The sequence below is a fragment of the Arvicola amphibius genome, chromosome 4 (genome assembly GCF_903992535.2).
Source record: "Arvicola amphibius chromosome 4, mArvAmp1.2, whole genome shotgun sequence".
NCBI lineage: Eukaryota > Metazoa > Chordata > Mammalia > Rodentia > Cricetidae > Arvicola > Arvicola amphibius.
This window is the reverse complement of record NC_052050.1, coordinates 148,700,140-148,724,963: the sequence shown is the minus strand read 5'-3', so window position 1 is coordinate 148,724,963 and position 24,824 is coordinate 148,700,140. Positions and strand designations below refer to the sequence as shown.

General features: G+C 44.2%; 1 protein-coding gene across 2 annotated transcripts in view; it reads right to left on the bottom strand.

The window, feature by feature from the left end:
• The window catches only part of Atp7b (ATPase copper transporting beta), a 70,357-nt gene that overhangs the window by 36,182 nt on the left and 9,351 nt on the right, over nt 1-24,824 (bottom strand). The window contains exon 1 of one of the 2 annotated variants that reach the window (XM_038328822.1): nt 17,583-17,849. The exons of the other annotated variant lie outside the window; for it this stretch is intronic. Coding sequence (XP_038184750.1) covers nt 17,583-17,819 — 237 coding nt within the window. The 5' untranslated portion in view covers nt 17,820-17,849. Of the gene's footprint in view, nt 1-17,582; nt 17,850-24,824 lie in introns of those variants that run through there. 2 annotated transcript variants of the gene reach the window in all.

Here is a 24,824-nt window from a genome sequence, read left to right as displayed (position 1 = left end):
ATCAATACAGTATTCCAGCCATCCCCAAGTCCACAAATCCTCCAGAAATGTTCTCCAATGAGAATTGCCTAGATCAACTCTAAGACACAGAATTTAAAAGAATAATCATAAACTTCATCAAAGAATGTGAAGCTCACCCCAAGTGACACACCTCTTCCAACAAGGCCATACCCCCCTAACCTTTCCAAACAGTTCCACCAACTCCAGAACACGCGTTCAAATATATAAGCCTATGGGGCGATGGGTCATTCTCATTTCAAATCAGCACAAAGATGAACTTGAAAAACTCAACATCCCAACCAGGAAACACAAGGGAAAGCCTTACAAGTAGAGTGGATCAAGTAGAAGATAGAATCAGGATTTGAAGATAAAGCAGAGGTCATGACCTAGCACACAAGCAAAGAATATGAAAGAGAAAAATGAAAACATGAGGAAAGGAACATGCACGACAACTATGAAAAAGACCAAACCTTCAGGATAGCCACAAATGAGGGAGAAGAATCTCGGGTCAATGGTACAACCCCGATTTTCACAAAGATCATCGAAAACTTCCCCAAACTAAGGAAAGACACACCCTCTCATACAGATTCAAGAAGCTCGTAGAACACTAAAGAGACAAGCCCAGGAAGTCACCACAGCGTCACACCAGGTGCAAAACAAAGAAAGGACAAGAGGAAAACCACATGTCATATATTAAGAAAAACCCATCAGAATAAGAGCTGATTTCTCAATGCAATCTTTTAAAGCCAAGAACTGCCTGGGGCAATATATTACAAGTTCTAAAAGCGCACAGCTGCCAACCTAAACTACTGCACCAGCCAAACTTTCTGCCACAGCTGAAGGAGAAAGAAAAGCTTACCATGCTACAAACAGACTAAAAGAATTCACATCCAGCAGACCAACCCTATATAAAATAAGGAAATAGCTACTTAAGACAGGAGAAGGGAATAATCACAGCCCAGAGACTGTAGGAAGAAAACAAATGAAGCTGTAATTACTGAAACACAAAGTACAACTGAGAACACAAACAACAACATGACTTCAATAAATACACAGGTTCAATAATAACTGTAAATATTAATAGCCTCAACTCTCCAAACCAAAGATACAAGCTGACAAAAAGGACTTAAAAAAATCCACCTTTTTTTTAAGAAACTGAGCTTTAAAGACAGGTACAAACCTTAAAGTGAGAGGCTAGAAAAAGTATCCCAAGCAATGGGACCAGGAAGCAAGCAATCTAACAAAACAAACATCAAACTAAAACTAATCAGAAGAAATAAAAATAAAACTTCATTCTAATCAAGGAAACAACTAACCAAGAAGACATTACAACTCTAAACAAAAGACACATAAGGCTGATGAAGTCAATTTCATAAAAACTGTACCACTGGATTTAAAAACACAGATTAAATGCAATCCATTAATAGTAGGTAATTCCAATACCCCACTTTCTCCAATAGCCAAAAATAAACAGAGAACCATCAGAATTAATTCATACCATACATTAAATAGACTTTATAGATATCCACAGAATATTTCATCCAAACACCAAAGAATGCACATTCTACTCCGCAGCACAAGAAAGCTTCCCTGAGCATCTCATCAGATGCCGAAAAAGCTTTTGACAAAATCCAACATCCATTCATCCCTTCATGATAAAGGTCTTGGAGAGAGCAGGGATACGAGGAACACACCTAAACATAACAAAGGCAATATACAGCAAGCCAACAGCCAACATCAAGCTAAATGGAGAAACTCTCAGCGATTCCATTGAAATCAGGAACAAGACAAGGTTGTCCACTCTCTCCACATCTATTCAATATAGTTCTTGAGGTCCTAGCTAGAGCAATAAGACACCAAAAGGAGATCAAGGGAATAAAAATTGGAAAAGAAAAAGTCAAACTCTCACTGTTTGCTGATGATATGATAGTTTACATAAGCAATCCGAAAAATTCTACCAAGGAACTTCTACAACTCATAAACACTTTCAGTAATGTAGCAGGATACAAGATTAACTCAAAGAAAAAAATCAGTAGCCCTCCTGTACACAGATGATAAAAGGGCTGGGGAAGAAATCAGAGAATCAACACCCTTCACAATAGCCAGATAGCATAAAATATCTTGGCTTTAATTCATGATCTTCCTCTTCCTGAAAAAAAAAAAAGACCTGTATCTTTTCTTTTCTGTATTCATTTCATCAATAGGGTCTTCTCACAACTGTATTGATCTCTTAAGCCACACAGTCTGTCCTCTCCTTCTCCTGCTGGGCTGCGTGCCCTGAGCTTCCTTCACACTTTCCAACTTCCAAAACACAGTGGCAGAGGCTGCGGCTCCGTGACCATGGCCTGGCTCTGCAGCTAGAGCTTGGTGGCAAAGGCACACCTTGTGCCCGGCGTGCCCTTCATTCTTTCACCCACTCAACAGAGGCTGCTGCTGCTCTGTCACCGACCACGGTACCTCCGCTTGCCAAGGGCAAAGGTGGAGCCACACTATGGCTTCACCAAGTCTAGGAGCAGCCCAAAGGTGTCCTCCTACCCCAGCTAGGATCACAATAGAAGTCACCCCAAAAAGGTGGCTTACAACATATGGCAGCCCAGTGTGGCAAGGCTCATGACATTCTTCCCTTCTCATGTTCACAAAATCCAATCCCACCTCGTAGACCCTGATGTCTCCTTGTATCCATGTTCAACCCTCAGCCCTACAACTTTACTCCCTAGCAGCTCCTTGTCTTCACTAACTTCCTGTACTTTGATAGTAGAGCCTACCCTATGCTCCTTTCAGCATATATGTGCTAGTCTGAATAAGAATAGCCCCCATAGGCTCATATATTTGAATGTCTGACTACCAGGGAGTGATACTACTTGTGAGGGATTAGGTGTGGCGTTGTTGGGGGAAGCGTGTCACTAAGGGTGGGCTTTGGGGTTTCAAAAGTCCAAGACAGTCCCAGTGTCTGTCTCTTCCTGATGCCTGTGGGTCCAGATGTAGAACTCTCCAACTACTTCTCCAGAACCATGTCTGCCTACATGTGCATGCGCCATATTCCCCAACATGATAAAAATGGACTAAAACCTCTGAAACTGTAAGCCAGCCCCAATTAAATTCTTTCTTATAAGAATTGGTTTGGTCATGGTGTCTATTCGCAGCAATAGAACAGACTATGATAGAAATTTTACCAAGACTGGGGTATTGCTGTGACAGACTGACCATGCTGTTTGTTGGCAGAATGTGGACTTTGGAACTTTGGATTAGGACAAAAGTTTAAGTGGTGCTTAACAGGCCATACTCGTAGGGATGTGACCACTTGTAGGACTAGTGGCCCTGAAAGCAATGCAGATTATGAATATCCAGTTCAAGAGGTTTCAGAGAAAAGAATATTAATAAGTGGCCTAGAGACCACCCTTGTGATATATTGGCAAAAAATGTGACTGCTTTGTGTTCTTGTCCAAAAAAAAATTTGCCTGAAGCTAAATTGAAGAGTTTTTGGGTTAATGTTTTTGGCAGAGGAGATTTCAAGACTGCCTAGTATTGATTATCTCATGGCTATTAGTATCTACTCTTATGCAGATCTGTAACAAAAAAGAGCAAGCTGAGCAAGAAAAAACATAAATGCACAGTTTGAAGAGAAAAGGCACATCAGGGAGTATGATGGAATTAAGTCCCTTGCTCAAAGAGATAGAAAAAAGTTTCCAGAAAAGCCCAATGATAAATGGAATAAAAGGAAGTAGTGACCCTAAGGCAAGACCCCACCCAATTAAGCTTCCAACTTATGGAAAGGAATTAAAGAAAAGCTTCAGTACTCAAGGAAAGTATCAAAAACAGAAATCTGGTGCAAATGTAATTTAACAAGGAGGCTATGTTCCTGCCCTAGCAAGAAGCAGGACTTGTCAGCTTTGGTCGCATGACTCTGGTTGTAGAGTCATGGATATAAGAAAGGGGTCACAAGAATCTCCCTCCACAGCTAAGGAAAGCTACTTACACCAGGTGTGTGTCGGGGTGTCCCTGCATGGAGGCCCAAAGAGCCCACTGTGAGAAGCTGTAAAGGTGAAGCCCGGATTGCCTGAGAAACTCCAAGATGCTGGAGATGGCAGTTATGCAGAAAAGCTGCAGACTAGGTATGGACCAGGCCTAAGAGAGAGAAGTGTGTTGCAGCCAACAAAGCAGAGTTGGAGATGTGAAGAGCATTTGACATGAGACATGGAGATGAAGAGTTTGGAATTTGCCCATCTGGTTTTCAGACTTGCTTTGTCTAGCATTTCTTCATATAATTCCTTTTCTCCCTTTTGGAATAGTAACGTATATTCTGTCTAACTGTACATTAGAAGTATATGATCTGCTTTTTAATTTTGATTTTACAGGGGGTTACCGTTAAGAGATTACTATGAGTCTCAGAAGAAATTTTGAACTTTGGACTTTCAAACAGTATTGAAATTATGATAGATAATAAGAACTTTTGAAGTTGGAGTGAATTCATTTTTGCAATATAATATGTCTACAAGCCTATAGAGGCCAAGGAGTGGTTTGAATAAGTATGGCCCCCATAGGTTCATAGTTGAATACTTGATCATCAGGGAGTGACACTACTTAAGAAGGATTAGGAGGTGTGGCCTTGTTGGAGTAGGTGTGGTCTTTTAGGAGGAAGGTTATTATTGAAGGTAGGATTTGGGACTTCAAAAGGCAAAGCCAGTCCCAGTCCAGTGTCTCTTTATTCCTACTGCCTGTGGACCAAGATATAGAACCCTCAGCTACTTTTCCAGCACCGTGTCTGCCTACATGCTGCCATGCTCCCCACCATGATGATAATGAACTAAACCTCTGAAACTGTAAGCAAGCCCTAGATAAATTAGTTTTCTTATAAGAGTTGGCCTAAGCCGGGCGGTGGTGGCGCATGCCTTTAATCCCAGCACTAGGGAGGCAGAGGCAGGCGGATCTCTGAGTTCGAGGCCAGCCTGGTCTACAAGAGCTAGTTCCAGGACAGGCTCTAGAACTACAGGGAAACCCTGTCTCGAAAAAAAAAAAAAAAGAGTTGGCCTAGTCATGGTATCTCTTCACAGCAAAAGAACACTAAGGCAATTAGATAAATAATACCTAATGCCCCTGACTAGTTCTTAGATGGATGTTCCTTCAGGAGCACAAAAGAGCTGGTTATGCTATTTATAAGACCTATAGCTCCAGGCCAGGTAGTGGTGGCGCACACCTTTATTCCCAACACTTGGGAGGCAGAGGCAGGCTGATCTCTGTGAGTTCAAGGCTAGTGGGGTCTAGAGAGCAAGTTCCAAGACAGTCAGGGCTACAAAAAGAAAACCTGTCATACACACACACAAACACACACACACACACACACACACACACACACACACACAAGCAGCCTACAGCTCCAAACACACAAAGCCATATGCTATAGCATATCACTCACACTCCATGCACACCCTCACTACAGCTCTCCTGCTGGCTAAAGATACCATAATCAGCCTATACACAGACTCCAAATACACATACAATATGATATAATCTGATGCAGCCATCTGGTGGGAACAAGGCATGCTCACCCAGTATAACACCCTAACTCAAAATGGCACTTTTACACACAAATTCTTTCAAGCAGCCTGGAAGCCACAACTGGACACTATCATTCACTTCAGGGGGACATCAGTCAAATTCTCAATGACTCCAAACCACTAATAGTTAGGCTGAGAAATATGCTAAGCAAGCCCCCACATGACCACCCTTCCAAAACTAACACTCTCTCCCCTACTACTACAGTAGAGCAGAACAAAATTACTTCTCAAGATGGCTACTGGGATGAGTCATGGTGCAATCAGAGTCAACTGTTAATCTTAACTGAAGTTTTCAAACAAAAAAGCTTTTCAACTCTGCATAATCTCTTCCACCCAGGACCTCCAGCCTTTGCTCAGTTCTGCGAACATGGGATTACCTGTCCCCACAGGACAAACAACTGTTATAATAGGTCTCCTCTGTTTGCAAAAACCAGTTAAACCACTAACCCCAACTCTGCCTTTTCCAACCCATCAGGCAGGCTGGTCTCGCCCAGCTTCTGGCTGACAGGTAGATTTAACTCAAATGCCTCTGTCTAGAAAGTACGGATTATCTTCTTGTCCTACTAGATAGACACCTTTATGGGATGAATTGAAGCCTTTCCCACCGCCAACAAAAATGACACTACAATTCCAAAAGTCACCACCACAAACATAACAACACTCGGTTTTGGCCTCTCTCGTACCCCGTCATAGACAGTGGCCTTGAATTTATCTCCAGATGATGTCTAACCTGCTTCATACAGCATACACCAAAACCTGCTTCACTGACCAATACAATTCCTTCCAAGAGACAAATGCCAACAATTCAATGCAAAAAGGAAGACAGTCTATGGGGGGAGGGGAGAAGGAGGAACAAATTATCAAAAAGGAAACAACGGTCAGTCACAGTGGTGCACACCTGCCACACCAGCAACTGGGAAGCTCGAGTGGGAGGGCCAGCCTGGGCAACACAGCATGGTCCATCTCAAAAGAAAAGCACAGGGGCTAGAGAGATGGCTCAGCAGTTAAGAGTATGGGCTGCTCTTTTAGGGAACCCAGGCTGGAGTCTCAGCATCACATGGCAGCTCACAAACATCCCAACTGCAGGTCCTGAGGATCTAACGCCCTCTGCTGGCATCTGCAGGTGCTGCATGTGCATGACATATTGGCAGGCAAACTACCCATACGCATAAAATATAAATAAAGGTAAAAACAATTTTTTTCTTTTTTCTTTTTTTGGTTTTCCGAGACAAGGTTTCTCTGCAGCTTTTTTAGAGCCTGTCCTGGAACTAGCTCTTGTAGACCAGGCTGGCCTCGAACTCACAGAGATCCGCCTGCCTCTGCCTCCGGAGTGCTGGGATTAAAGGCGTGCGCCACCACCGCCCGGCTCTGGTAAAAACAATTTTTAAAGAAAAGAATAGGCCTCTCTTTCTGACGTCCTTAAAGGCAACGGAACATCTCTGGTGGACAATCCAACACACCTACTAAAATAAATTCACATGGGTTTGACTCAGCAACTCGACTTCTAAGAGTTATCCAAGAAATGGCTGGTGTAAAGTGCCAAGAGCAACAAAGACATTAAATTCCACAACAGTAGAAATAACACATTTCTATCTATAAGAGTCGGGCAAATTAAGCTACCATATAGCCATGCAGTAGAGTGCTGCACAGCTCTTAAAATGAATTGGGCAGCACTGCACACACTGATACAGACTGGTATCTAATACATCGTTCAATGAAAAGAACATGGTACAGGATATACAGTGTTTCGTGTTTAGGTCCTCAAACTTAACGCTTGTAGGGACAGCTCAGTCTTCGCCTTGGATGACAGGAGGCAGTGAGCACTCATCTCTGCTCCACACACCATCATGGGCAATGGCCTCATGGGGCTGGAGAAGATGACAGTTCACTGGTCACACGCCTGCTAAACTGGGTCCAGCTGCCCGCTGGAAGGTCAGCTGAGACTGTGGGCAGTACTGTTGGCTCTCCATGCAGCTTTTCCTTATGACTAGGGAGTGGATCTCACAGATCCTGAGTTCTGGAAAGCAGTGTCACAATGGGAAGCATTCCCAGAGAGCAAGCCTCCATATGTAAGCACTATCAGTAGTCCCGCTGGCCAGTGTCAGTCCCAGCCAAACCAAGTTGGAATGGAAGGGAACTAACACAGGGCTTGAATAAAAGTGGCAATAACTGTGAGACAGAGACTGTTAGTCAAGATTGTCATCCTTAAGGAAATGCCTGAGATACCAATATGGCCTGAAGAAGATGTTGGGGCAGCTGAGGAGGTCACATGGCAGGGATACAAGGAAGTCATTTTTACTACACAATTTACATACAATGCACAAAATTACCATTCTGACACTAATTAATTTAAAAGTTAAAACAATAGTAAGAGCACAACAAAGGCCCAGAATGGTGACTTGATTGAACACTGATTCAACTGAAAAGAATCCAAGGACGAAAGGAAAACTAAGATGATTTAAGAACGTTTACTTCCATATAGTATCACAGAAAGTAGAAACTGCCTCGTTGCAATAAGACATAACCCTCCAAGCACCTGGTGTGTTGGAGAAAGGAAGCTCTGTAAACTTTTCTAAATCCACCCCTCCATGCTGGTCCCAGCTCTGCCTACAACAGACCAAATCAAGGTCGCAGTGTGGGCTCTCGATGGCTGTGAAGCCGATCCTATGTGTTCCTGGCAGAAGGATTTGTGGAAGTGTTTATCAGTGACAGACAATACACAGTACTCAGCCGCTCCTAGGCAGGTGGGTTTTCCACAGCAGGCATTTACGAGACAAAGGTTTTCAAACAACAGTTATGAAACACTTGACCATAGAGAGCCACCGCCTACATTCTTCTGTTGCGATACTGAACGGACCCGAGGCCTCCTGTGTGGGTGAGTGTCCTACCACCACGCCACACCATGGCTTGAACAATCTGTTGACAGTTATGCAGTGTTTGGATAGCTTTTAGTGTAGATACATAGTGTGTACATGCTCTTAAGTCCATTCTTTGATGCAGTGTTTGGCGAGAAGAAAAAATGAACCCCCTACTGAGTTTTATATTTAAAAATCAAGGCAGGTTTTAGATTGAAAGGTCTGTCGAACAATCCCAGATTTAGACAGAGGCTAGGGTTGAAACTGAGTGTCCGGGGACAGGCTTGTGGAAGCTATTGTTCCATCTCATTCCACCCAGTGAGAATAGCTCCTTGAGAACATTTGGGAACTTGAGCTGCAGACCTTACATCAATTTGAGGAAGACTGTTTGCTAGCCCCTGATAGAATCTTTTATGGTTTGTTTTTCTGTTGTCTGAAACAGGGTGTCACTGTAGCTCAGAAGCATGGTTACCCCGGATGGTTATAGACGTGGTACTTTGCTCAGCCTCTCCTCAGAGCTCTCTGGCTATCGGACTCAGAAGGATGGAAGACGGAGACGATGGCCAGACCCACGGCAGCTAACACAGGGCTAGGGGTGTGGCTCAGCAGTAAAGCGAGGGAAACGGAGGAGAGACTGATGTCACCCAAATCGTTCCAGGCATACAGATGAATGGCTGTCAATCTCTAATGTCTCTACGTTAAACACTGCAAGCACACGGAAACACACATACACCTTTTCTTTAGTACATACTCTTTGAGGTTATCTTTAAGTATTAGAAAATAATGTTTTTAAATTTATATTTTGAAACTTTTACAGTTTTAATTTAAAAGACAAGTGTTAATTTGTGTGTGTGTTATTTTGTGTACACATGTATATAGAGAGAGCGTACATGCATACATGTATATATACAGCACGCATCCCTAGGCATGAAGAGGTCACTGAACTTCAAGGGTCTTCCTCTACTGTTATTCTTTCACTGAACCTGGAGCTTGCCTTCCAGCTGCCTGTCCAAGGAAGCCCCAGGCTTTGCCTGTCCTCACCCCAGTGCTGGGGTTATAGTGCATATCTATACCTGGCTTTACATGGGTGCCCAGTATCCAAGCTTAGGTCCTTATGTTAGCACAGTAAGTATGTTAGCCACTAAGCTATCTCCCTAGCCAAATGAGTAAAACTGATAAATAAAATTAACACAGATATACATATATAATATTATAATGTTATGTTATATGTTGATTATAATGTATATTATAATGTTGATAATAATACTATCTATATTCACAAAATAAAAATTCTAATCCAGTGGTAGCCTCTCCAAGTGGCACTTCACACTGTCTCAGTGGGGTCGGGGACAGACAGACACAGGGCTCCAGGCTGTCACCTGCAGCAGCCTGAGAAATCCGCTTAACCTCTTAGGTACCTAGAGGCAGGCAAAGCCAGATCCTTGGCCATAGTGCAAAAGAGAAGTCCCGTGCGAGCCAACAGAGCAGAGTCAGGGTGTAAAGCACAGAGACTCTCTCTCGTGGAAAGAATAAGGTCCGGGGTGCAGGCTCCTCAGAGCAGGCCAGTGACGTGTCTCAGCATTAGCCATATGCACGACTTCTCTCAAGTCACATCACAAAGGGTTGCTAGTAGCCTTTCCTCTTCTTTTTCTCTTTTGAAAATTAAAACAAATCAAAACAAAACCATTCATGTGTAGGCCAGAATCTGGGGGGTCACTGATTTGGACAAACTGGATGGGCCAGAAGACCCCAGATCCTCCAGTCTCTGACTCCCCAGCACTGGAATCTCAGATGCAGGCCATGTGCCAAGCTTTTACGCAAATGCTGGGGTCTGAGGTCCTCACACTAGCCTGACAAGCACTTTATCAGCTAAGACAATTTCACGGCCCCATCCTTTTCTTTCTAATAAATGAAATTATAGAGTGATTTTAGAGGTGCACTAGATGGATTACAATCTGATTTTTTAAAAGATAGGATTGTACAAAGGGGTTAGACAAGTTCTTACTATAAGGGGTTTCTGATGAGATTTCTAGAAAACTGAAGGTTTTCAGCTGAGAAGGGAGAAAGGCCTTAAGCAAACGTCAATCGTGCTGGAATCCTTGACTCTCGGCAGGGAGAGGCTTTGAACCAGACCCTGGCAAGGGGCTGCGACTCTTCCCACACGACATTATCTTCCCTTCCTATCCTGCCTCACCGCTTCCTCCTGCACAGCTGACATCAGCCATTTCACGGAATCCCACTGCTTCTAGCTCTTTCTACTGTAACAACCGCTCCAACGGACACACCACTTTCCTGCTTTGGAATGTGTATTTTCTCCAGTAACACCCCACTTAAGGAAGAGTGGTTTTCCCTGCCAAACAATAAAGGCTTAATTGACAGGTTAATCACTATCAAGTAACTGTAAAAGTCTTGTATTTAAAAAAAAAAAAAGTTTGAATAAAGTAATATCATTGAAAACCACAAGGTGGGGCTGGAGAGACGGTCTGGTGGTTAAGAGTGTGTAGAGCTCTTCCAGAGGGCTGGAGTTGGATTCCCAGCACCCATGCCCAGGGGCTGGATTTCACAATTGCCTATAATGCCAGCTCCAGAGCATCTGATGCCCTCTTCTGTCCTTGACCAGTACCTGCATGCATTGCACATACCTACACAGATACACATTTTATTAAAAATAAAAACCAAGCAATATGATTATGTAAAAGGGCTACATGGAATATGTAAAACACAGTACCAACTCACTAGAAGGAATGCCAACTTTGACATTAACTGACATATTTACACCACATGATAGAAATCAATAGACTCGGGGTTATTTTTTGTTGCTACACTGTTAAATGATCATCCTATTTGATGAAATAATGTATTTTATTATTATAAAAACTATACTATGTAATGCACTAGTTCCCAACCTTCCCAATGCTGAGACCCTTTAATTCAGTTCTTCAGGTTGTGGTGACCCCAACCATAAAATTATTTTTGTTGTTACTTCAAAACTGTAATTTTGCTACTGTTATGAATCATAATGTAAATATCTGTGTTTTCCGTGGTCTTTGGAGGTTGTGAACCACAGGTTGATAACCGCTGCCATAGTGGCAAAGAAATGTAGTTTTTTCTACACAGAATCATAGGTAGGACCAGCTTCGTATAAAACAGACATACATCTTTAAAACCTTCACCGTGAGTCGGACGGTGGTGCTCACACCTTTAATGCCAGGACTAGGGAGGCAAATACAAGTGGATCTCTCTGTGAGTTCGATGCTAGTGGTCTAAAGAGTGAGTTCCAGGACAGCCAGGGCTGTTACACAGAGAAACCCTATCTTGAAAACAAAACCAAAACCAAACAACAACAACAACAACAAAATCCTTCAGTGTGAATCTAGTATAATGTTTATAGCAACATTACTGAATAAATGCATGAAGGGAACTCACTACTACAACAGTCTTCAGAAAAAGAAATGCATGTGGTTTACAAAGCCATTTTAAAAGTATTAAGTACGAAGGAATTAAGATAAACCACTTCCCACCAACAGGCTGGCATTTTAAAGTTCAGCAATACCATAAGCAAATGCATAGAGAAACAATGCACAACCACTGCTTACAGAAAGGTAAGCACACATCTTTCTGGGGAGCAGTTATCAAATAGGCAATACTTATCAACATGTTAAATGCTCAATGCTTTTGTCCTAGATCCCAGAACATTTCCTCTGAAACTCTGAGGATTTCATTATATGGATATAAAATTAGATGAGAATGATCACTGTCATATTTAAATGGTAAACATTTGGAAGCCAACTAAAAACTCTGTAGACAATCAGCTACATACAGCCCACCACAGAAAGCTGTGCTGTGACTGTAAAATAGGCAAATGTATAAAAAGACATCTACAGTCTTTAAAAGTGAGGAGTCACAGAAGAGCGCCGGGTGTGGTGTGAGCCCTCAACCCCAGCACTTCCCGCAGAGAAGCGGGAAGACTCTGGGCTCCAGGCTAGCCTGGACTACAGAAAGAAACCCCAATCTAACTACCTCTCACCAAGAACAAAATTCTGAATCCTATTTTCCAAAAATATAAGGATTGTGAGTTCAGTTCAGTGGTAGACAATACCGGGAGTGTAGCTCAGGGGTGAAAGCCTACTATGCATGCGTGCCCACTATGCTGGAGGATCTGGGTTCCATCATCAACACAGCAAATATTAATCAACTGACTAATCAATTAAAATGGCAGCTCCATAACCTAACACCCTCATAGCCATCATCTGTTCACTCCTCTGTCACTCCTACATGCTATGACATAAAGTCAGGTACAAACCACTCATCTCTTCATCCATTAGAAGCTTGGTACTAAGACCGAGGCGACCAAATACAGGACACAAAAACAAAATCATCAGCCTACCACCCAATGGGGTGGGGGGGTGGTTAACTCACTGACAAGGTGTGTGCATGAGACATGTGAGGGCCTGGGTTCAATCCCCCCAACACAACAAAAACTCTGGCAGCTCATCATGGCCTGGGAGATCAATGGGGTCATCCGTGTTGTTTCTAGGAAAATGGAGACTTCTCTACATACTTAAATCCCCAGTGAACCCCCCCACACACACACACTCCCAGTCCGCAGTTACAGTAGAGGCATTAAGGAGAGGCAAGACAGCAGACAGATGGATACCCCCTCTTCCGGCCCTCTCCTAAGCTTAGACCTCTGCTCACAGAAGACAAGTCCCTAGGGTGGTGGGGAAAATGTGCTCGGCAAAAGAAGCTGCTTATTCCAATGTTTTAGAAAAGGGAAATTTCCCCTTCCTGTTCAAAGCACAAATCAATCAGAGTAATGATTTAATTCTAAATTGAATAGAATGTATGCTATGTTGTATAAGAAACACAAAATTCAAACAAGAAAATTCATTAATCTAAAAAGCAATTTTTAATTTTTTTAATTACATTGTGTATGTGTGTATGTTGTATGCGTGTGTGTGAGTGTAGTGTGTGTGTTTGAAGGGCATGAGCATGCTATGACATGTGTGAAGGGCATGAGCATGTTACTACACACGTGTGGGAGTCAAAAGACAACTTTCGGGAGTTGGTCCTCCTTTCATTATGCGGGACGTGGAGATTGCACTCGGGCTGCCAGTCTTGACAGCAGGAGCCTTTCCCTGCTGAGCCATCTCACTGGTCCAAAAACAAATCTGAAATGCTTCCCTCACTGCAGCGTCTGGTGTCTTGTGAACCAAGTGCCACCTAAGACTTACCCTTCCCATTCACCATAAATCAGTAGCTCTCTAATACTCCATACTCTCACGCCTGTCTCACCAAATATATTAAACAGTATTTTGATGTTATTGGAAAAGCAAGGGCTTGTAATCAGACCTGGGATTAACTCCTTCGGGAACTTATTACCTAGTCAATCAATCTGAGCTCCGTGGCTGTTACAGACAAGGCTACCTCTTCAGGTAATGATTAAAGTAAGTGACAATTAATACATACAAGGCATTACACCACATACCAATTGCTACATGAACAACCAAACTTTGATCATAATAGGCTCGGATGTAAATACACTGTTCACAGTGAACAAGTATTCAACTATAATGGGCTTGTAGTTTGGTTCTTGGGGGTCATAAAACAGTTACTACAAATGTGCCCCATTCTTTCTTAAAAAGCAATGCCAACTTTTAAAAGTGGTACTTAAATTTAAAAAAGTATAATGTAGCTGCAACTATATATATACAAAGCGTGTGTTCCACAAGCAATAAAGTTAAAAGAAGGCCAGGCATATATCTGAGCTCACACACATAATCCCAGCACTTGAGAGGCTGAGGCAGGAAGATCTGATTTTAATTCCACATTTTAAAATGTGCACATAAGTGCACACAAACACATTCATATACATACACTTATGTATAGATGTGGGGGGAAACAACTGCTTCCACTTTTTTCTTTCTATCTTTCTATATTCTCTCATTCCATGATAAATTTGTTTGGGGAGTTTCCCGTGAGCTCTTGTTTATAACAGATCTAACAGTATAATCAGTGCTTTGCTTCAGTTGCCATTTAAGCATGAGGATCTGAATTTGACCCCAGCACACACATTTTTTTAAAAAAGCATGCACCACACACAGCTGTAATCCCAGCACCAGTGAGTTGCGGCTAGAAGGGATTCCTAAGGAGTGCAGCCAGCTAGTCTGTCCTAATGGGTGAGCTCCAAGTTCCGTGAGACCTTGTCTCAAAACATAAAGTAGAGAGTACCTGAGGAAGACACCAGACACTGACCACACACACACCCTCATACATACACATACAAATGCATTTCACACTGTCACACATATGCACTCACATGCACACACACACTCAAACACACTCAGACACACACAAAATGGAGTTGTAACTGCTCAGACATCTATGGTGCTAACTCAGTCTTATTCAATCGGCAAAAAACACATAGCTCAAGAACCGCAAGTTCTATATAAAAGCCTAGTTTTCCGTTTGCAGTGGATGCAGACGGGATCACAGCCGTACGAGGCGGGATCCCTCACCCAGCTTTGAAATGAGAAATCTGATGCTGAGCCTCCAAGACTCTAGGTCCAGCGGCCTATAATGAAACGAGTAGTGCCTACTAAGGTTTCTTCACCAGCTTCTCTTCTCTTCTTTAGGGTAGGGGGCTGCTACCCTAGTCAGGTTCCGGGGATCCCTTAGCCTAAGAGATTAGCATTGACCATTAAAATGCGCATAGCCCAAACCTCAGAGGCTGAGTTTACAAAGTCTGGGAAGTCTGAAGCATTTTTCCCAAGAAAATGTTTACTATTCTTCTACCCTAAACACTTAGCTAAAGATATAGATATCAGCTATGTTGTTTTTTAAAAATGCTACAAGATCCCCTGAAGCAGTAGGCAGCAGAAATGCTGTAGGTCCCAAATGGTGGTGGCCGGCCATGTGGCGGGAGGCCGCAGGCTCTGGGAGCAGCCAGTCCCAGGCAGAGATGGCTGCCGGTCCCCGAGCAGTGGCTGGTCCCAGGCAGGGAGACACATGGAGGGCAGGAGACATGAATAGACACAACGTGCAGAGTGAGGTTGAATATTTATTCAGGGGGTTATGAAGGGGGAAGGGGGGGGAGAGAAAGAGACAGAGAGGAGGGGGGGAAGCGGAGAAGTGGGGAGAGAGGCAGAAACAAAGTTGCCTCTCCGAGAGGAAGATGAGAAAGAAAACGAGTACAGGCCGGAAGCTGAAGATCAGCCTGCCTCAGCGGATGGGGGGAGTGGGCGTGGCTTGTCTCTTAAAGGGACCAGGGACCAAAACCATAACAAGCTATGAGTCACATACACCAGCAACACAGGATGTGTCTGAATAAACGCTTTGTTATTCTGCAGGCTTCTAAAAGCTTGAACAGTTTGCCTGCCTGTTTAATGTCCTTTAAAGAGCTACAAAATGAAAACGGAACAGCGACTCTCTGGAAGCAAAGTGCCTGGAATCTACTAAGCACAGCGTTCACATCTGGCCTGCCTGAGACCTACTCAAACTAGCCGATTTTACACATCCCTGGCCAGGAAGAAACTTGGAAAGAGTCTCTTGGAATTGTCTACAAATTCACCAAAAATAAAAGGCAATTAAAAATTGGTGAGGAGGGGGTCATCCTGGGGATTCAACCATGATCTACACCTACTAAGCTTCATCTCTAGTCTTAAAAAAAAATTTAAATTTTAAAAATAAATATCTCAGAGCATCCTGGCTAAAGAGATGAAAGCAAAATAAAGAATCCTAAATAAAACTTTCTGTAATCAATACCCAAGTAGGTCCTTACAACAATCTCTCTCTCTCTCTCTCTCTCTCTCTCTCTCTCTCTCTCTCTCTCTCTCACACACACACACACACACACACACACACACACACCACACATTAAGCCACACAATTTGGTTTGGTGATTTTCACCACGTGAGCACCAGCACAGGCTTGGTGGTAGCAAGCACTTGTAATCCTAGCACTTGGGACACTGAGGCAGAAGGATCGCTGTAAGTTCCGGGGTTATATAGTAAGGATTTTGCCAGTCTGGGCTACAGGGTAAGATTCTGTATGAAATCTAAACAAACAACAACAATAAAACAACAAAATGAACAGCAGAAAAACTCCTAAAAGAGGGAAAGTATTTAATGAAGACTTCTCTTTGTCTCTAACTAGTAGGATGCCTTCAAAATGTAGGCCCCAGCCATGACAAGCTCAATAGAGGCCCAAGTCTCAGAAGTTTACCCTAAGGAATACCTGATTCCAAGAAAGATCACAAACTGAGACCATCCAGGCACCACCCAGGAACAGACCATCCAAAGGAAATTCCTAACGTTCCAACCATTGCAGATAGGATAACCCGCCAGCACACACCCAGCGTTTTTCACCTAGATAACCCCTAGACAAATGACAGCCAATCAGGGGTTCTGAACCTTAGAAATCCCTCACCCCCACTTTGCCACTATAAAACCCCAACCCTAACTGAGCTCGGGGCTCTCCGATCATTTCAATACACTGAACAAGCAGAGAGTCCGAGTTTGCAAATTTGTGTAAGAATAAAGGCTCTTTGTTTTACATACAGGACGGTCTCCTAGTTGGTTTTGGGAGGACTCCGTGATCTGGGCATGACACAAAATGACTTTCCCCCTGACTATTCAAGGAAAAAAATCCCACACAGACCATTAGGAGATGCCACTAAGACCGTCACTATTAAATAACCCTGTACGCTCCCTGCCCCCAGTAAAAATGACTTTTGGCCTAACAAACCTTACATTTATTTGCTTAAGAAAAGCAGCTTCCCTCTGAAGCCACATTTTTAAAGTATTTTATCTGAGTTGAGATCAGCAAAATAAGAATGAAGTAGGGGACGGAGCACTTGTGCCGTAGGCTCATCACAAGCAAATCACAATCAGAAGTAAAGGAAGGCCCGTTGTCTAGCTGGCAGTTTGGGAAGCTTGTGCTTCACCAAATTTTCTGAAAATATAAAGCAACAAGATCCAAATTTCACACTTCCACCTTGACCCCAACCCCGCAGACTTGACTCCTGTCAGTATGACACTTGTACACACACACACACACACACACACACACACACACGGCCAAACCTCTCCCCATAGGAGACCTGGAGCTACCTCCAGTTGCAAATTTAGTCCCAGTCTGGGGAGCCGCTCAGCCTATCTTCCCGTGCACCGACCTGGGAACTCCTTTCCAGGGTTCTAGTTAAAACGCCGCCTTCTTCCTCGGGCTGGGAAGAGTCTTTCTCCTCTGAAGACGCCAGTCTGGCCAAGCCCCCGACCCCAGAGCTCCTCCTGAAAGAGCACCTCTTGTGCAGGGACAGCAGTGTCACCTGCGGGTTACTCAGAGTAGCCAGGAAGGATTGCTCCGGGTTCGGGTGCACCTTGCCCTTAGCCTTCTCCATAGCCAGGTCCATCGTCACTCCTTCCCTTCCCACTACCGCAGATCGGCTTCAGCGCGCTTCTGGCGGTGTGAGGGAAATGCTTTACAAAAGGTCTTGCTCAATCACTGGGACAGGCGGCCCTTCCCAGCAGGGCAAATTGCAGGCAGGGAAAGGCAGTCTGCAGTCCGCAGCCAGCTCAGGAACTTGCGGAACTTGCACACCTTACACACCGTCGCCGGGTGCCTATTTGCTTTGTTTATCTCCACCCAACCCAATTGGCAGTCTCTCATTCAGCACAGGTGTGGGGTACTGTGGGCCCCGACACAAAATCCACATACACCATCCCCAACAGCCAGGAGCCCAGCACGGCTTCCTCTTGGCCACCTGCACGCCTAGAAACCTGGCCAGAGACAAAAGTGATGAGGCGCTTCCTCGTAGTGCCAAGCTGCAAGGGCTTTCCTGGAACGGTTTCAGTGGCCTCGTCCAGCTCCGGCACTGGCTGAGGGCGGTCTACTGGGTAAGCGAAGTATTTCCCGGACAACAGGACTTGCATTCCCAAACAAGCACTGGGAAGCTCCATGCTTCCTGAAGCTTTGCGTTCCAGTGACTTCAGTAAGAACTGACTGCGCAAATGCACGGCTAGCAAGGCGCACTCGGCCTTTATATTGGCACAATTGGCAGGAACTAATCCATAACGCAGCCTTCTCAGGCTACCTGCTGCTCCACCTGAGGATCACCAGACAGTGTGGAAATCCAGACAGTTGCCCTCAGTCAGGCGGGCAGTCTCCTTTCCCGTACCCCACCTGACCCACTAAGGAAAGTGACTTCATGCCCTGTGGGAAGAAAATTCAGACAGACACTAATCCTGGCCACATCTACTGTTAGTGTGTGGAAGGCACACAGGGAAGAATGATCAAATCCGTGTGTAAAGCATTCACTCTGGGAGTAATCATTTCTGCATACTCCCCACAGCTGAGCACACCACGTTCAGCTCACTGAAACATGTATGTAGAATCCAGTGTCCTTCTGCAGCCACACAATGACATCTCTCTCTATCCGAAAATGACCTCAAGAACTCTGGACCAAGAGATCTGTCCTTGAGTGAGTGGTATCAGGGATAGAGCTCAAGGGGAGCCACATTGCATGCTCCACCCCGGGTTCCAGCTCCAGTACTACAACCAACTAACCAACACAACAATCAGCCCAACAACCAACCAACCAACCCAACAACTAGCCCAACAACCAGCCAAACCAACAATCAGCCCAACAACCAAACAATCCAACAACCAGCCAAACCAACAATCAGTCAAACCAACCAACCAACCCAACAACCATTTAGGTGTGCCTAAATATTTGGGGGTTTGTTTTACTTTTTGTTTCAGTGGCACTGAGATAGACCCCAGGACCTCCTGCGTGATGGGCAAGCACACCTAGAAGAATTTCTAAGCATAAGACCTACAAAATTGCAATACACTTGTGATATGGAAATACAGTTGTTAGAGCACGAAGACAGAGGAAGGGGGCATTACAGAACTTACAGGCACAGGCCACTTTCTTGAGCCAGAAGATCTAGCCCAAACTGTTCTTTCATCTTTCCCTCACATCTGACCCCAGTCCTCTCTCTCAATCCCATCTCCCCAGCTATTCTGATTAGCCTGCCTTTTTCAAATTGCCCCTGTCCCTACTGAAATCCCAGCAACACCGAGGTCAACACTATCTGAGCATCTAATTCCTGTTAGGGAAATTCAACTGTCAAGAACACTTGGAGAGACAGAAGAAACTCTTTCATTACAAGAGGCTGCGACCCAACCTCACACTTTGAAAAGGTCCTGCAACTTTTGTAGGTCTGATAAGAGGGGCCGTCTGAGTCCCGTGTCCACCAAAAGGAATGTTCACCAGGCACGATTACAGGAGCAGACATTTTTGTACAGGGATGTTTTGCAGGTGGCAATAAAAAAAAGTAAATATTTGCTAGAGTTATGGACCGTCAATGTGGCCAAATGGGAGAGAAGGACAAAGGGAATGGGCCAATGCATCTTCCCAATGTGGCTACATTAAATAAAACTCCTTTTTCTGATTTTCACTTTTAATTTGGCTCTTTTAATTGACCTCTTGAGAGCAGATAGCCAGACCTGACTTGGGGCATAGGCTGGGACCCCAACCCCTGCCACGCATCTCCCAGTCCCCAACTCCCAACCCCCCCCCCCGCCCGAGTTCTCAATAACATTAGTAGTAATTAAAGCATACAAACTTTGGCAGGTAAAAGGATATCTTTTTAGCAAATAGGATCTGCAATGTGACCTTTACCAAGATAGCTGTTGTACTTACTCTTCCAGGCAATGTTTATTTTTCCCAGCAAAAGGAGTAGAGGTCTCAACCAGCAGGCAGAAATCAGTACACTTCAGTAAAGACAACTTATTTTACTTCTACATAACCCTCTGGTTATTAGGCAATGGTTTTGATGAAGCTATTATATCATAGAGTAATAATATAATTATAAACATATCCTCATCATCTCCTGTTCATTATCTTTCCTAGAAGTCAACTGTCCTTTGCACACCGACTCTGCGAGCTGATTATCCACTCTTGCTTCTACTGCCTCATAGGTGCTCAGTTCTGAGAAATGGCTGAGCTCTGGAACGAGGATCTTCCAGCATGGTAATGAGCAAAGTCAGGTGCTAGGTAAGTCTGTTTAAACACATTTAAATAACTGAGTTGAGTTGTATGCACACAGCAGGGAATGCTTTTTTAACCAGAATTCTTTAGAGGTTTTGGTCCTGTTTTTCTTTTAGATGGGTCTTACCATAGCCCCGGTTGGTCTTAAACTTACCACATAGACCATCCTGGCAATCCTTCTGCCTCTGCTTTCTGAGTGCCAGTATTATAGGCATGTTCAACCATGCCTAGAAGTTCTACCTAGAAATTGATTTTCTGTCTCCTTTATACAAATCCAAGAGCAAACTCCATTATCCTCTCATTCATTCCTTCTAGAACAGCAGGTCTCCAAAGTGTCACCTTGCATTCGTGTATTTTGACTCCCACATGTGCAAATTTTGCTGTGTCCTAAAACAAAATTCACACACAAACACACACACACACACACACACACACACACACACACACACATTTATATATACATATATATGCCACACACTCCCTTTGCTGTCCCAAACAACCATTTTGCAAGCTGAGATGCCTGGGCCCCAAAGGCAGATGGGCAGCTCATGTTTCCATGAGCCCCTAGGACAAAAGCGCCCTGTTTGGGGGGAGGGACATCTGGCGAAGAAAACATTTCACCACTCAAAAAGATTACCAGCTCGACCCAGGAGCTTTCACTAGAAGGGCCTTCAAGAAAGACCCTGGGGCGGGCCGGGCCAGCCCTCTGAGGCACAAGAAGAGTCTCAGATTCTGTGACAGGACGGCAGAATCTGACACTAAGCTGCATGCTGGACACAGAGGCCTGGAAGTTTCCCACACTGGGAATATGGTTCTCAAACACCACGTTCACCACTGCTAAGCCCACTGCTCATCCATCCTTCGAGCCAGAACACAGACAGGTCAGACTGAAAGACAAATGTTAAGCGTGCACACAGCATAAGACCCCAAAACCGTGGTCTAGCCCTGTAAGTCATGCCTGACCCTCTCATCCATGCACCCTCTCAAACTTGCCGGATCGAGCCGGGGTCCCACATCCAGTGTCCCAGCCTAGTCTGGCCACCTTTGCCTACATCACCACCAATTTCCAGATTTCTGTCATGACCCGCTCTGTCTATCCCACAACTCACAAAACCTCTGCACCAGCCACGTCTGACCCCACGCTCCAGCTGGAACTGGGGCATGCGCACTATCACTAACCCAGTCCCATCTGTCCACCCGACTTCATTTCACCTGAGCCATTTCCAACCTCTTGGCCCAACAAGCTGCTCTGTCCATATCAGACACAGAAAAAGAGAAGTTCACATGCCCAGATCTCGTGGCAAAATGCAAACAATATGAAAGATCAAGTCTCCCATTCTAAATCCACCAGTCTTGTAGAAATGTTGCCGATGAGAATTAACCACATGAACCCCAAGGCACAGAATTTAAAAGAACAATCATAGACTTTATCGAATAATTCAAGGAGTTTAAAAAAGACACAAAGAAACAGCTCAGTGGAATTAAGGAAAAAGAGCTTAAGAATAAACAAAACAAACAAACAAAAATTAAAAAGAATAAACTCCTGAATGATCAACAAACAGGCAACAGCCAGACAGGGGCAGAGGTAAACAGGTCTCTTTGAGTTCAAGGCCAGCCTGGTCTACATAGTAAGTTTCAGGACAGCCAGGGCTGACAACTTGTCAAAAAAAAAAAAAGCAAGAAAGAAAGAAAGAAAAAAAAAAGAGAGAAAAACATATATATAAGCAATATTATACAGACTGAGCAGAATGCATTTATATATTTAGGAATATATGTATAAACATGTATGTGTGTCATGCTAATTAATGAAAAAAGAAGCTACAAATTTGAAAGAGCTCAAAGAAGGGGACATGGGAGTGTCTGGACACACAAAAGTATGCTGGATGGTTTTTATGACATCTTGGCTTAATCTATAGTCATGTGAGATGAAGAAATCCCAGTTGGAAAAAGAAAAAAAAAGCCTCCATCAGATTATGCTGAAGGCAGGCCCAAAGCAAGCCTGTAGGACATATTTTAGATTGTGATTGATGTGGGAGGGCCAAACCCCTCACGGGTGAGACTACCGCCAGGCTAGTGATTATGAGTCACATAAAAAAAGGAGGCAGAGCAAGCCGGTAAGCAGCAGCACTTCTCCATGGCCTCTCCATTAGCTCCTGCCTCCAGATTCCTGGCCTGAGTTCCAGCCCTGACTTTCCTTGATCATAAACAATGATGTGAAAATGTAACCCAAATAACCCTTTCCTCCCCCAGTTGCTTTTGGTCATGGTGTTTATCACAGCAATATAAAACCTAAATGAGACAGCAAGGGGAAAATGATGTAATTACATTAAAATCTAAAAAAAAAAGAAAGAAAGAAATAGCACTTTTAAAAATAACCTCTACAGGAGCACAAGAGGCATTTGCCCTTAGAACAGGAGAGGGCTGCACTCAGGTGTGAAAAGATTCTTTTAATCTTCAGGCACCCGGGTGGAGCAAGGCAGCTGCTGGTTAAAGTTCCCATAGTCCACACTACTGCATAGGGAAGCTACTGCTTCCCAGGATGAAACAGCAAGCTCAGGAGGACTTTAACTCTAGGGTATGACTAGGAAATGGAAACAAGCCAACCAACCACAGGCAAGCTCACTGGAGAGTGTTCTTAAAGTTCTATTGGGCCACACAGCCTGGAGTGGGAAAATAACAGTAGTTAAATCATAGGAAGACCAGATGGGGCCAGAATGAGAAAAACCTGGACTATCAAAGCTTCTGTTTCACAGGTCACTGTGTGGACGTGGACAGTCCCCTCCCTGGTTACTCTCCTCCCTGGACCCGCCTAAATAACTCTGGCTCTGCTGTAAATTCCAAAGGGTTCACACAAGGCTGCTGAATAGGGGTGAGATTAACGCCCCCTCCAGGTGCTGCCTAAGGCTCTCAAGCTTCACCCCTGGAGAGGGCTCTGGCGCCACCTGGAGGCCCAACGCCTCCCAGTAACCACTGCACACCCATGTTTTAGCTCTTCTTTGTTAAGATTCCTTGTCCCATTTCCAGCCTACTGCTCCTCTTCCTGAAATACTAAAACATGGAAACAAAAAATAAACAAACAAACAAATAAATAAATATGATCTTTCTTGGACTTCACCACCTACCAGATCCCTTTCTTCTCATAGCCTGGAGTAACCCATTTTGGCTGCCATGATCAGCCCCTAGGTAAGCCCATACTCCTGGGATTTCTCCTATTCTATTCCACTCTACTCTGAGTCCTACACTAGAGTCTTGTAGGCTCCAAAGTGCTAAGTGCAGGAGTGCCGCCCACTCTCTGTGGAGTCCCCTCCGACTCCCCCAGCTGATCCTATGGGTCTCTTCTTCAAATGCATACATTCTCTGATCATCTTATTCAGTCCTATGGAAATACACCTTTCTTAGTCTGATCAGGCTGGGTAACAATGCTCCTCAGGCTGGGTCTTTTGTAAATGAAAACAAATGAACTTCTCATAGCTTAGGTCAGGAGCCTAAGATCAAGGCGAGCAGATTTAGTGTGTGTTGGACACCGCTCCTCACGACGATGAGGCAGATCCCAGTAGCATCCTCATTTGGCAGAAGAGCTAAGGGAGTCACTCCTTCAAGCCTCTTTTCTATTTTATTTTTTTATTTTTTAAAATATTTATTTATTTATTATGTATACAATATTCTGTTTGTGTGTATGCCTGCAGGCCAGAAGAGGACACCAGACCTCATTACAGATGGTTGTGAGCCACCATGTGGTTGCTGGGAATTGAACTCAGGACCTTTGGAAGAGCAGGCAATGCTCTTAACCTCTGAGCCATCTCTCCAGCCCCACAAGCCTCTTTTCTAAATGAACAACTCCCTTTATTTTTTGAGTTTAGACATAATTACATCATTCCCTCCTCCCCTTTTCAAGCCTCTTCTATAAAATCACCAGTCCCATTAGGTCTGCCCTCCTGAGTTAACTAACTGCTTCTAAAGACCCAACTCCAGACACAGGTATCTGGAGAAGACAGGCATTCATTCCCTGGCACCACATTTAGGGACCCAAATGCTCTGTCACCATCTCCCTTGGATGTCAATATGCACCACAAAGTAAGCTTTCCTACAACTGAGCAGCTCCCAATACTCTCCCCTTCCCTGTCCCTTCGTTAGTCTCTGATAGTTCATGATGTTCCTCCCAGCTATGACCCAGGACTCACTACTAATAAGAAGTGTCTCCTCTCAAATCTGGCGTCTTTTAACAACTTCTAAAGTGGTCTTGGAAGAGTGTGCCTGCATCCCAGCACTCAGGAGATTGCAGCAGAAAGACTGCCACCAGTTCAAGGTCAGGCTGGGTTGCCTAGCAACTACTGGACCAGCAAAGGCAACTAACTGGGCCCT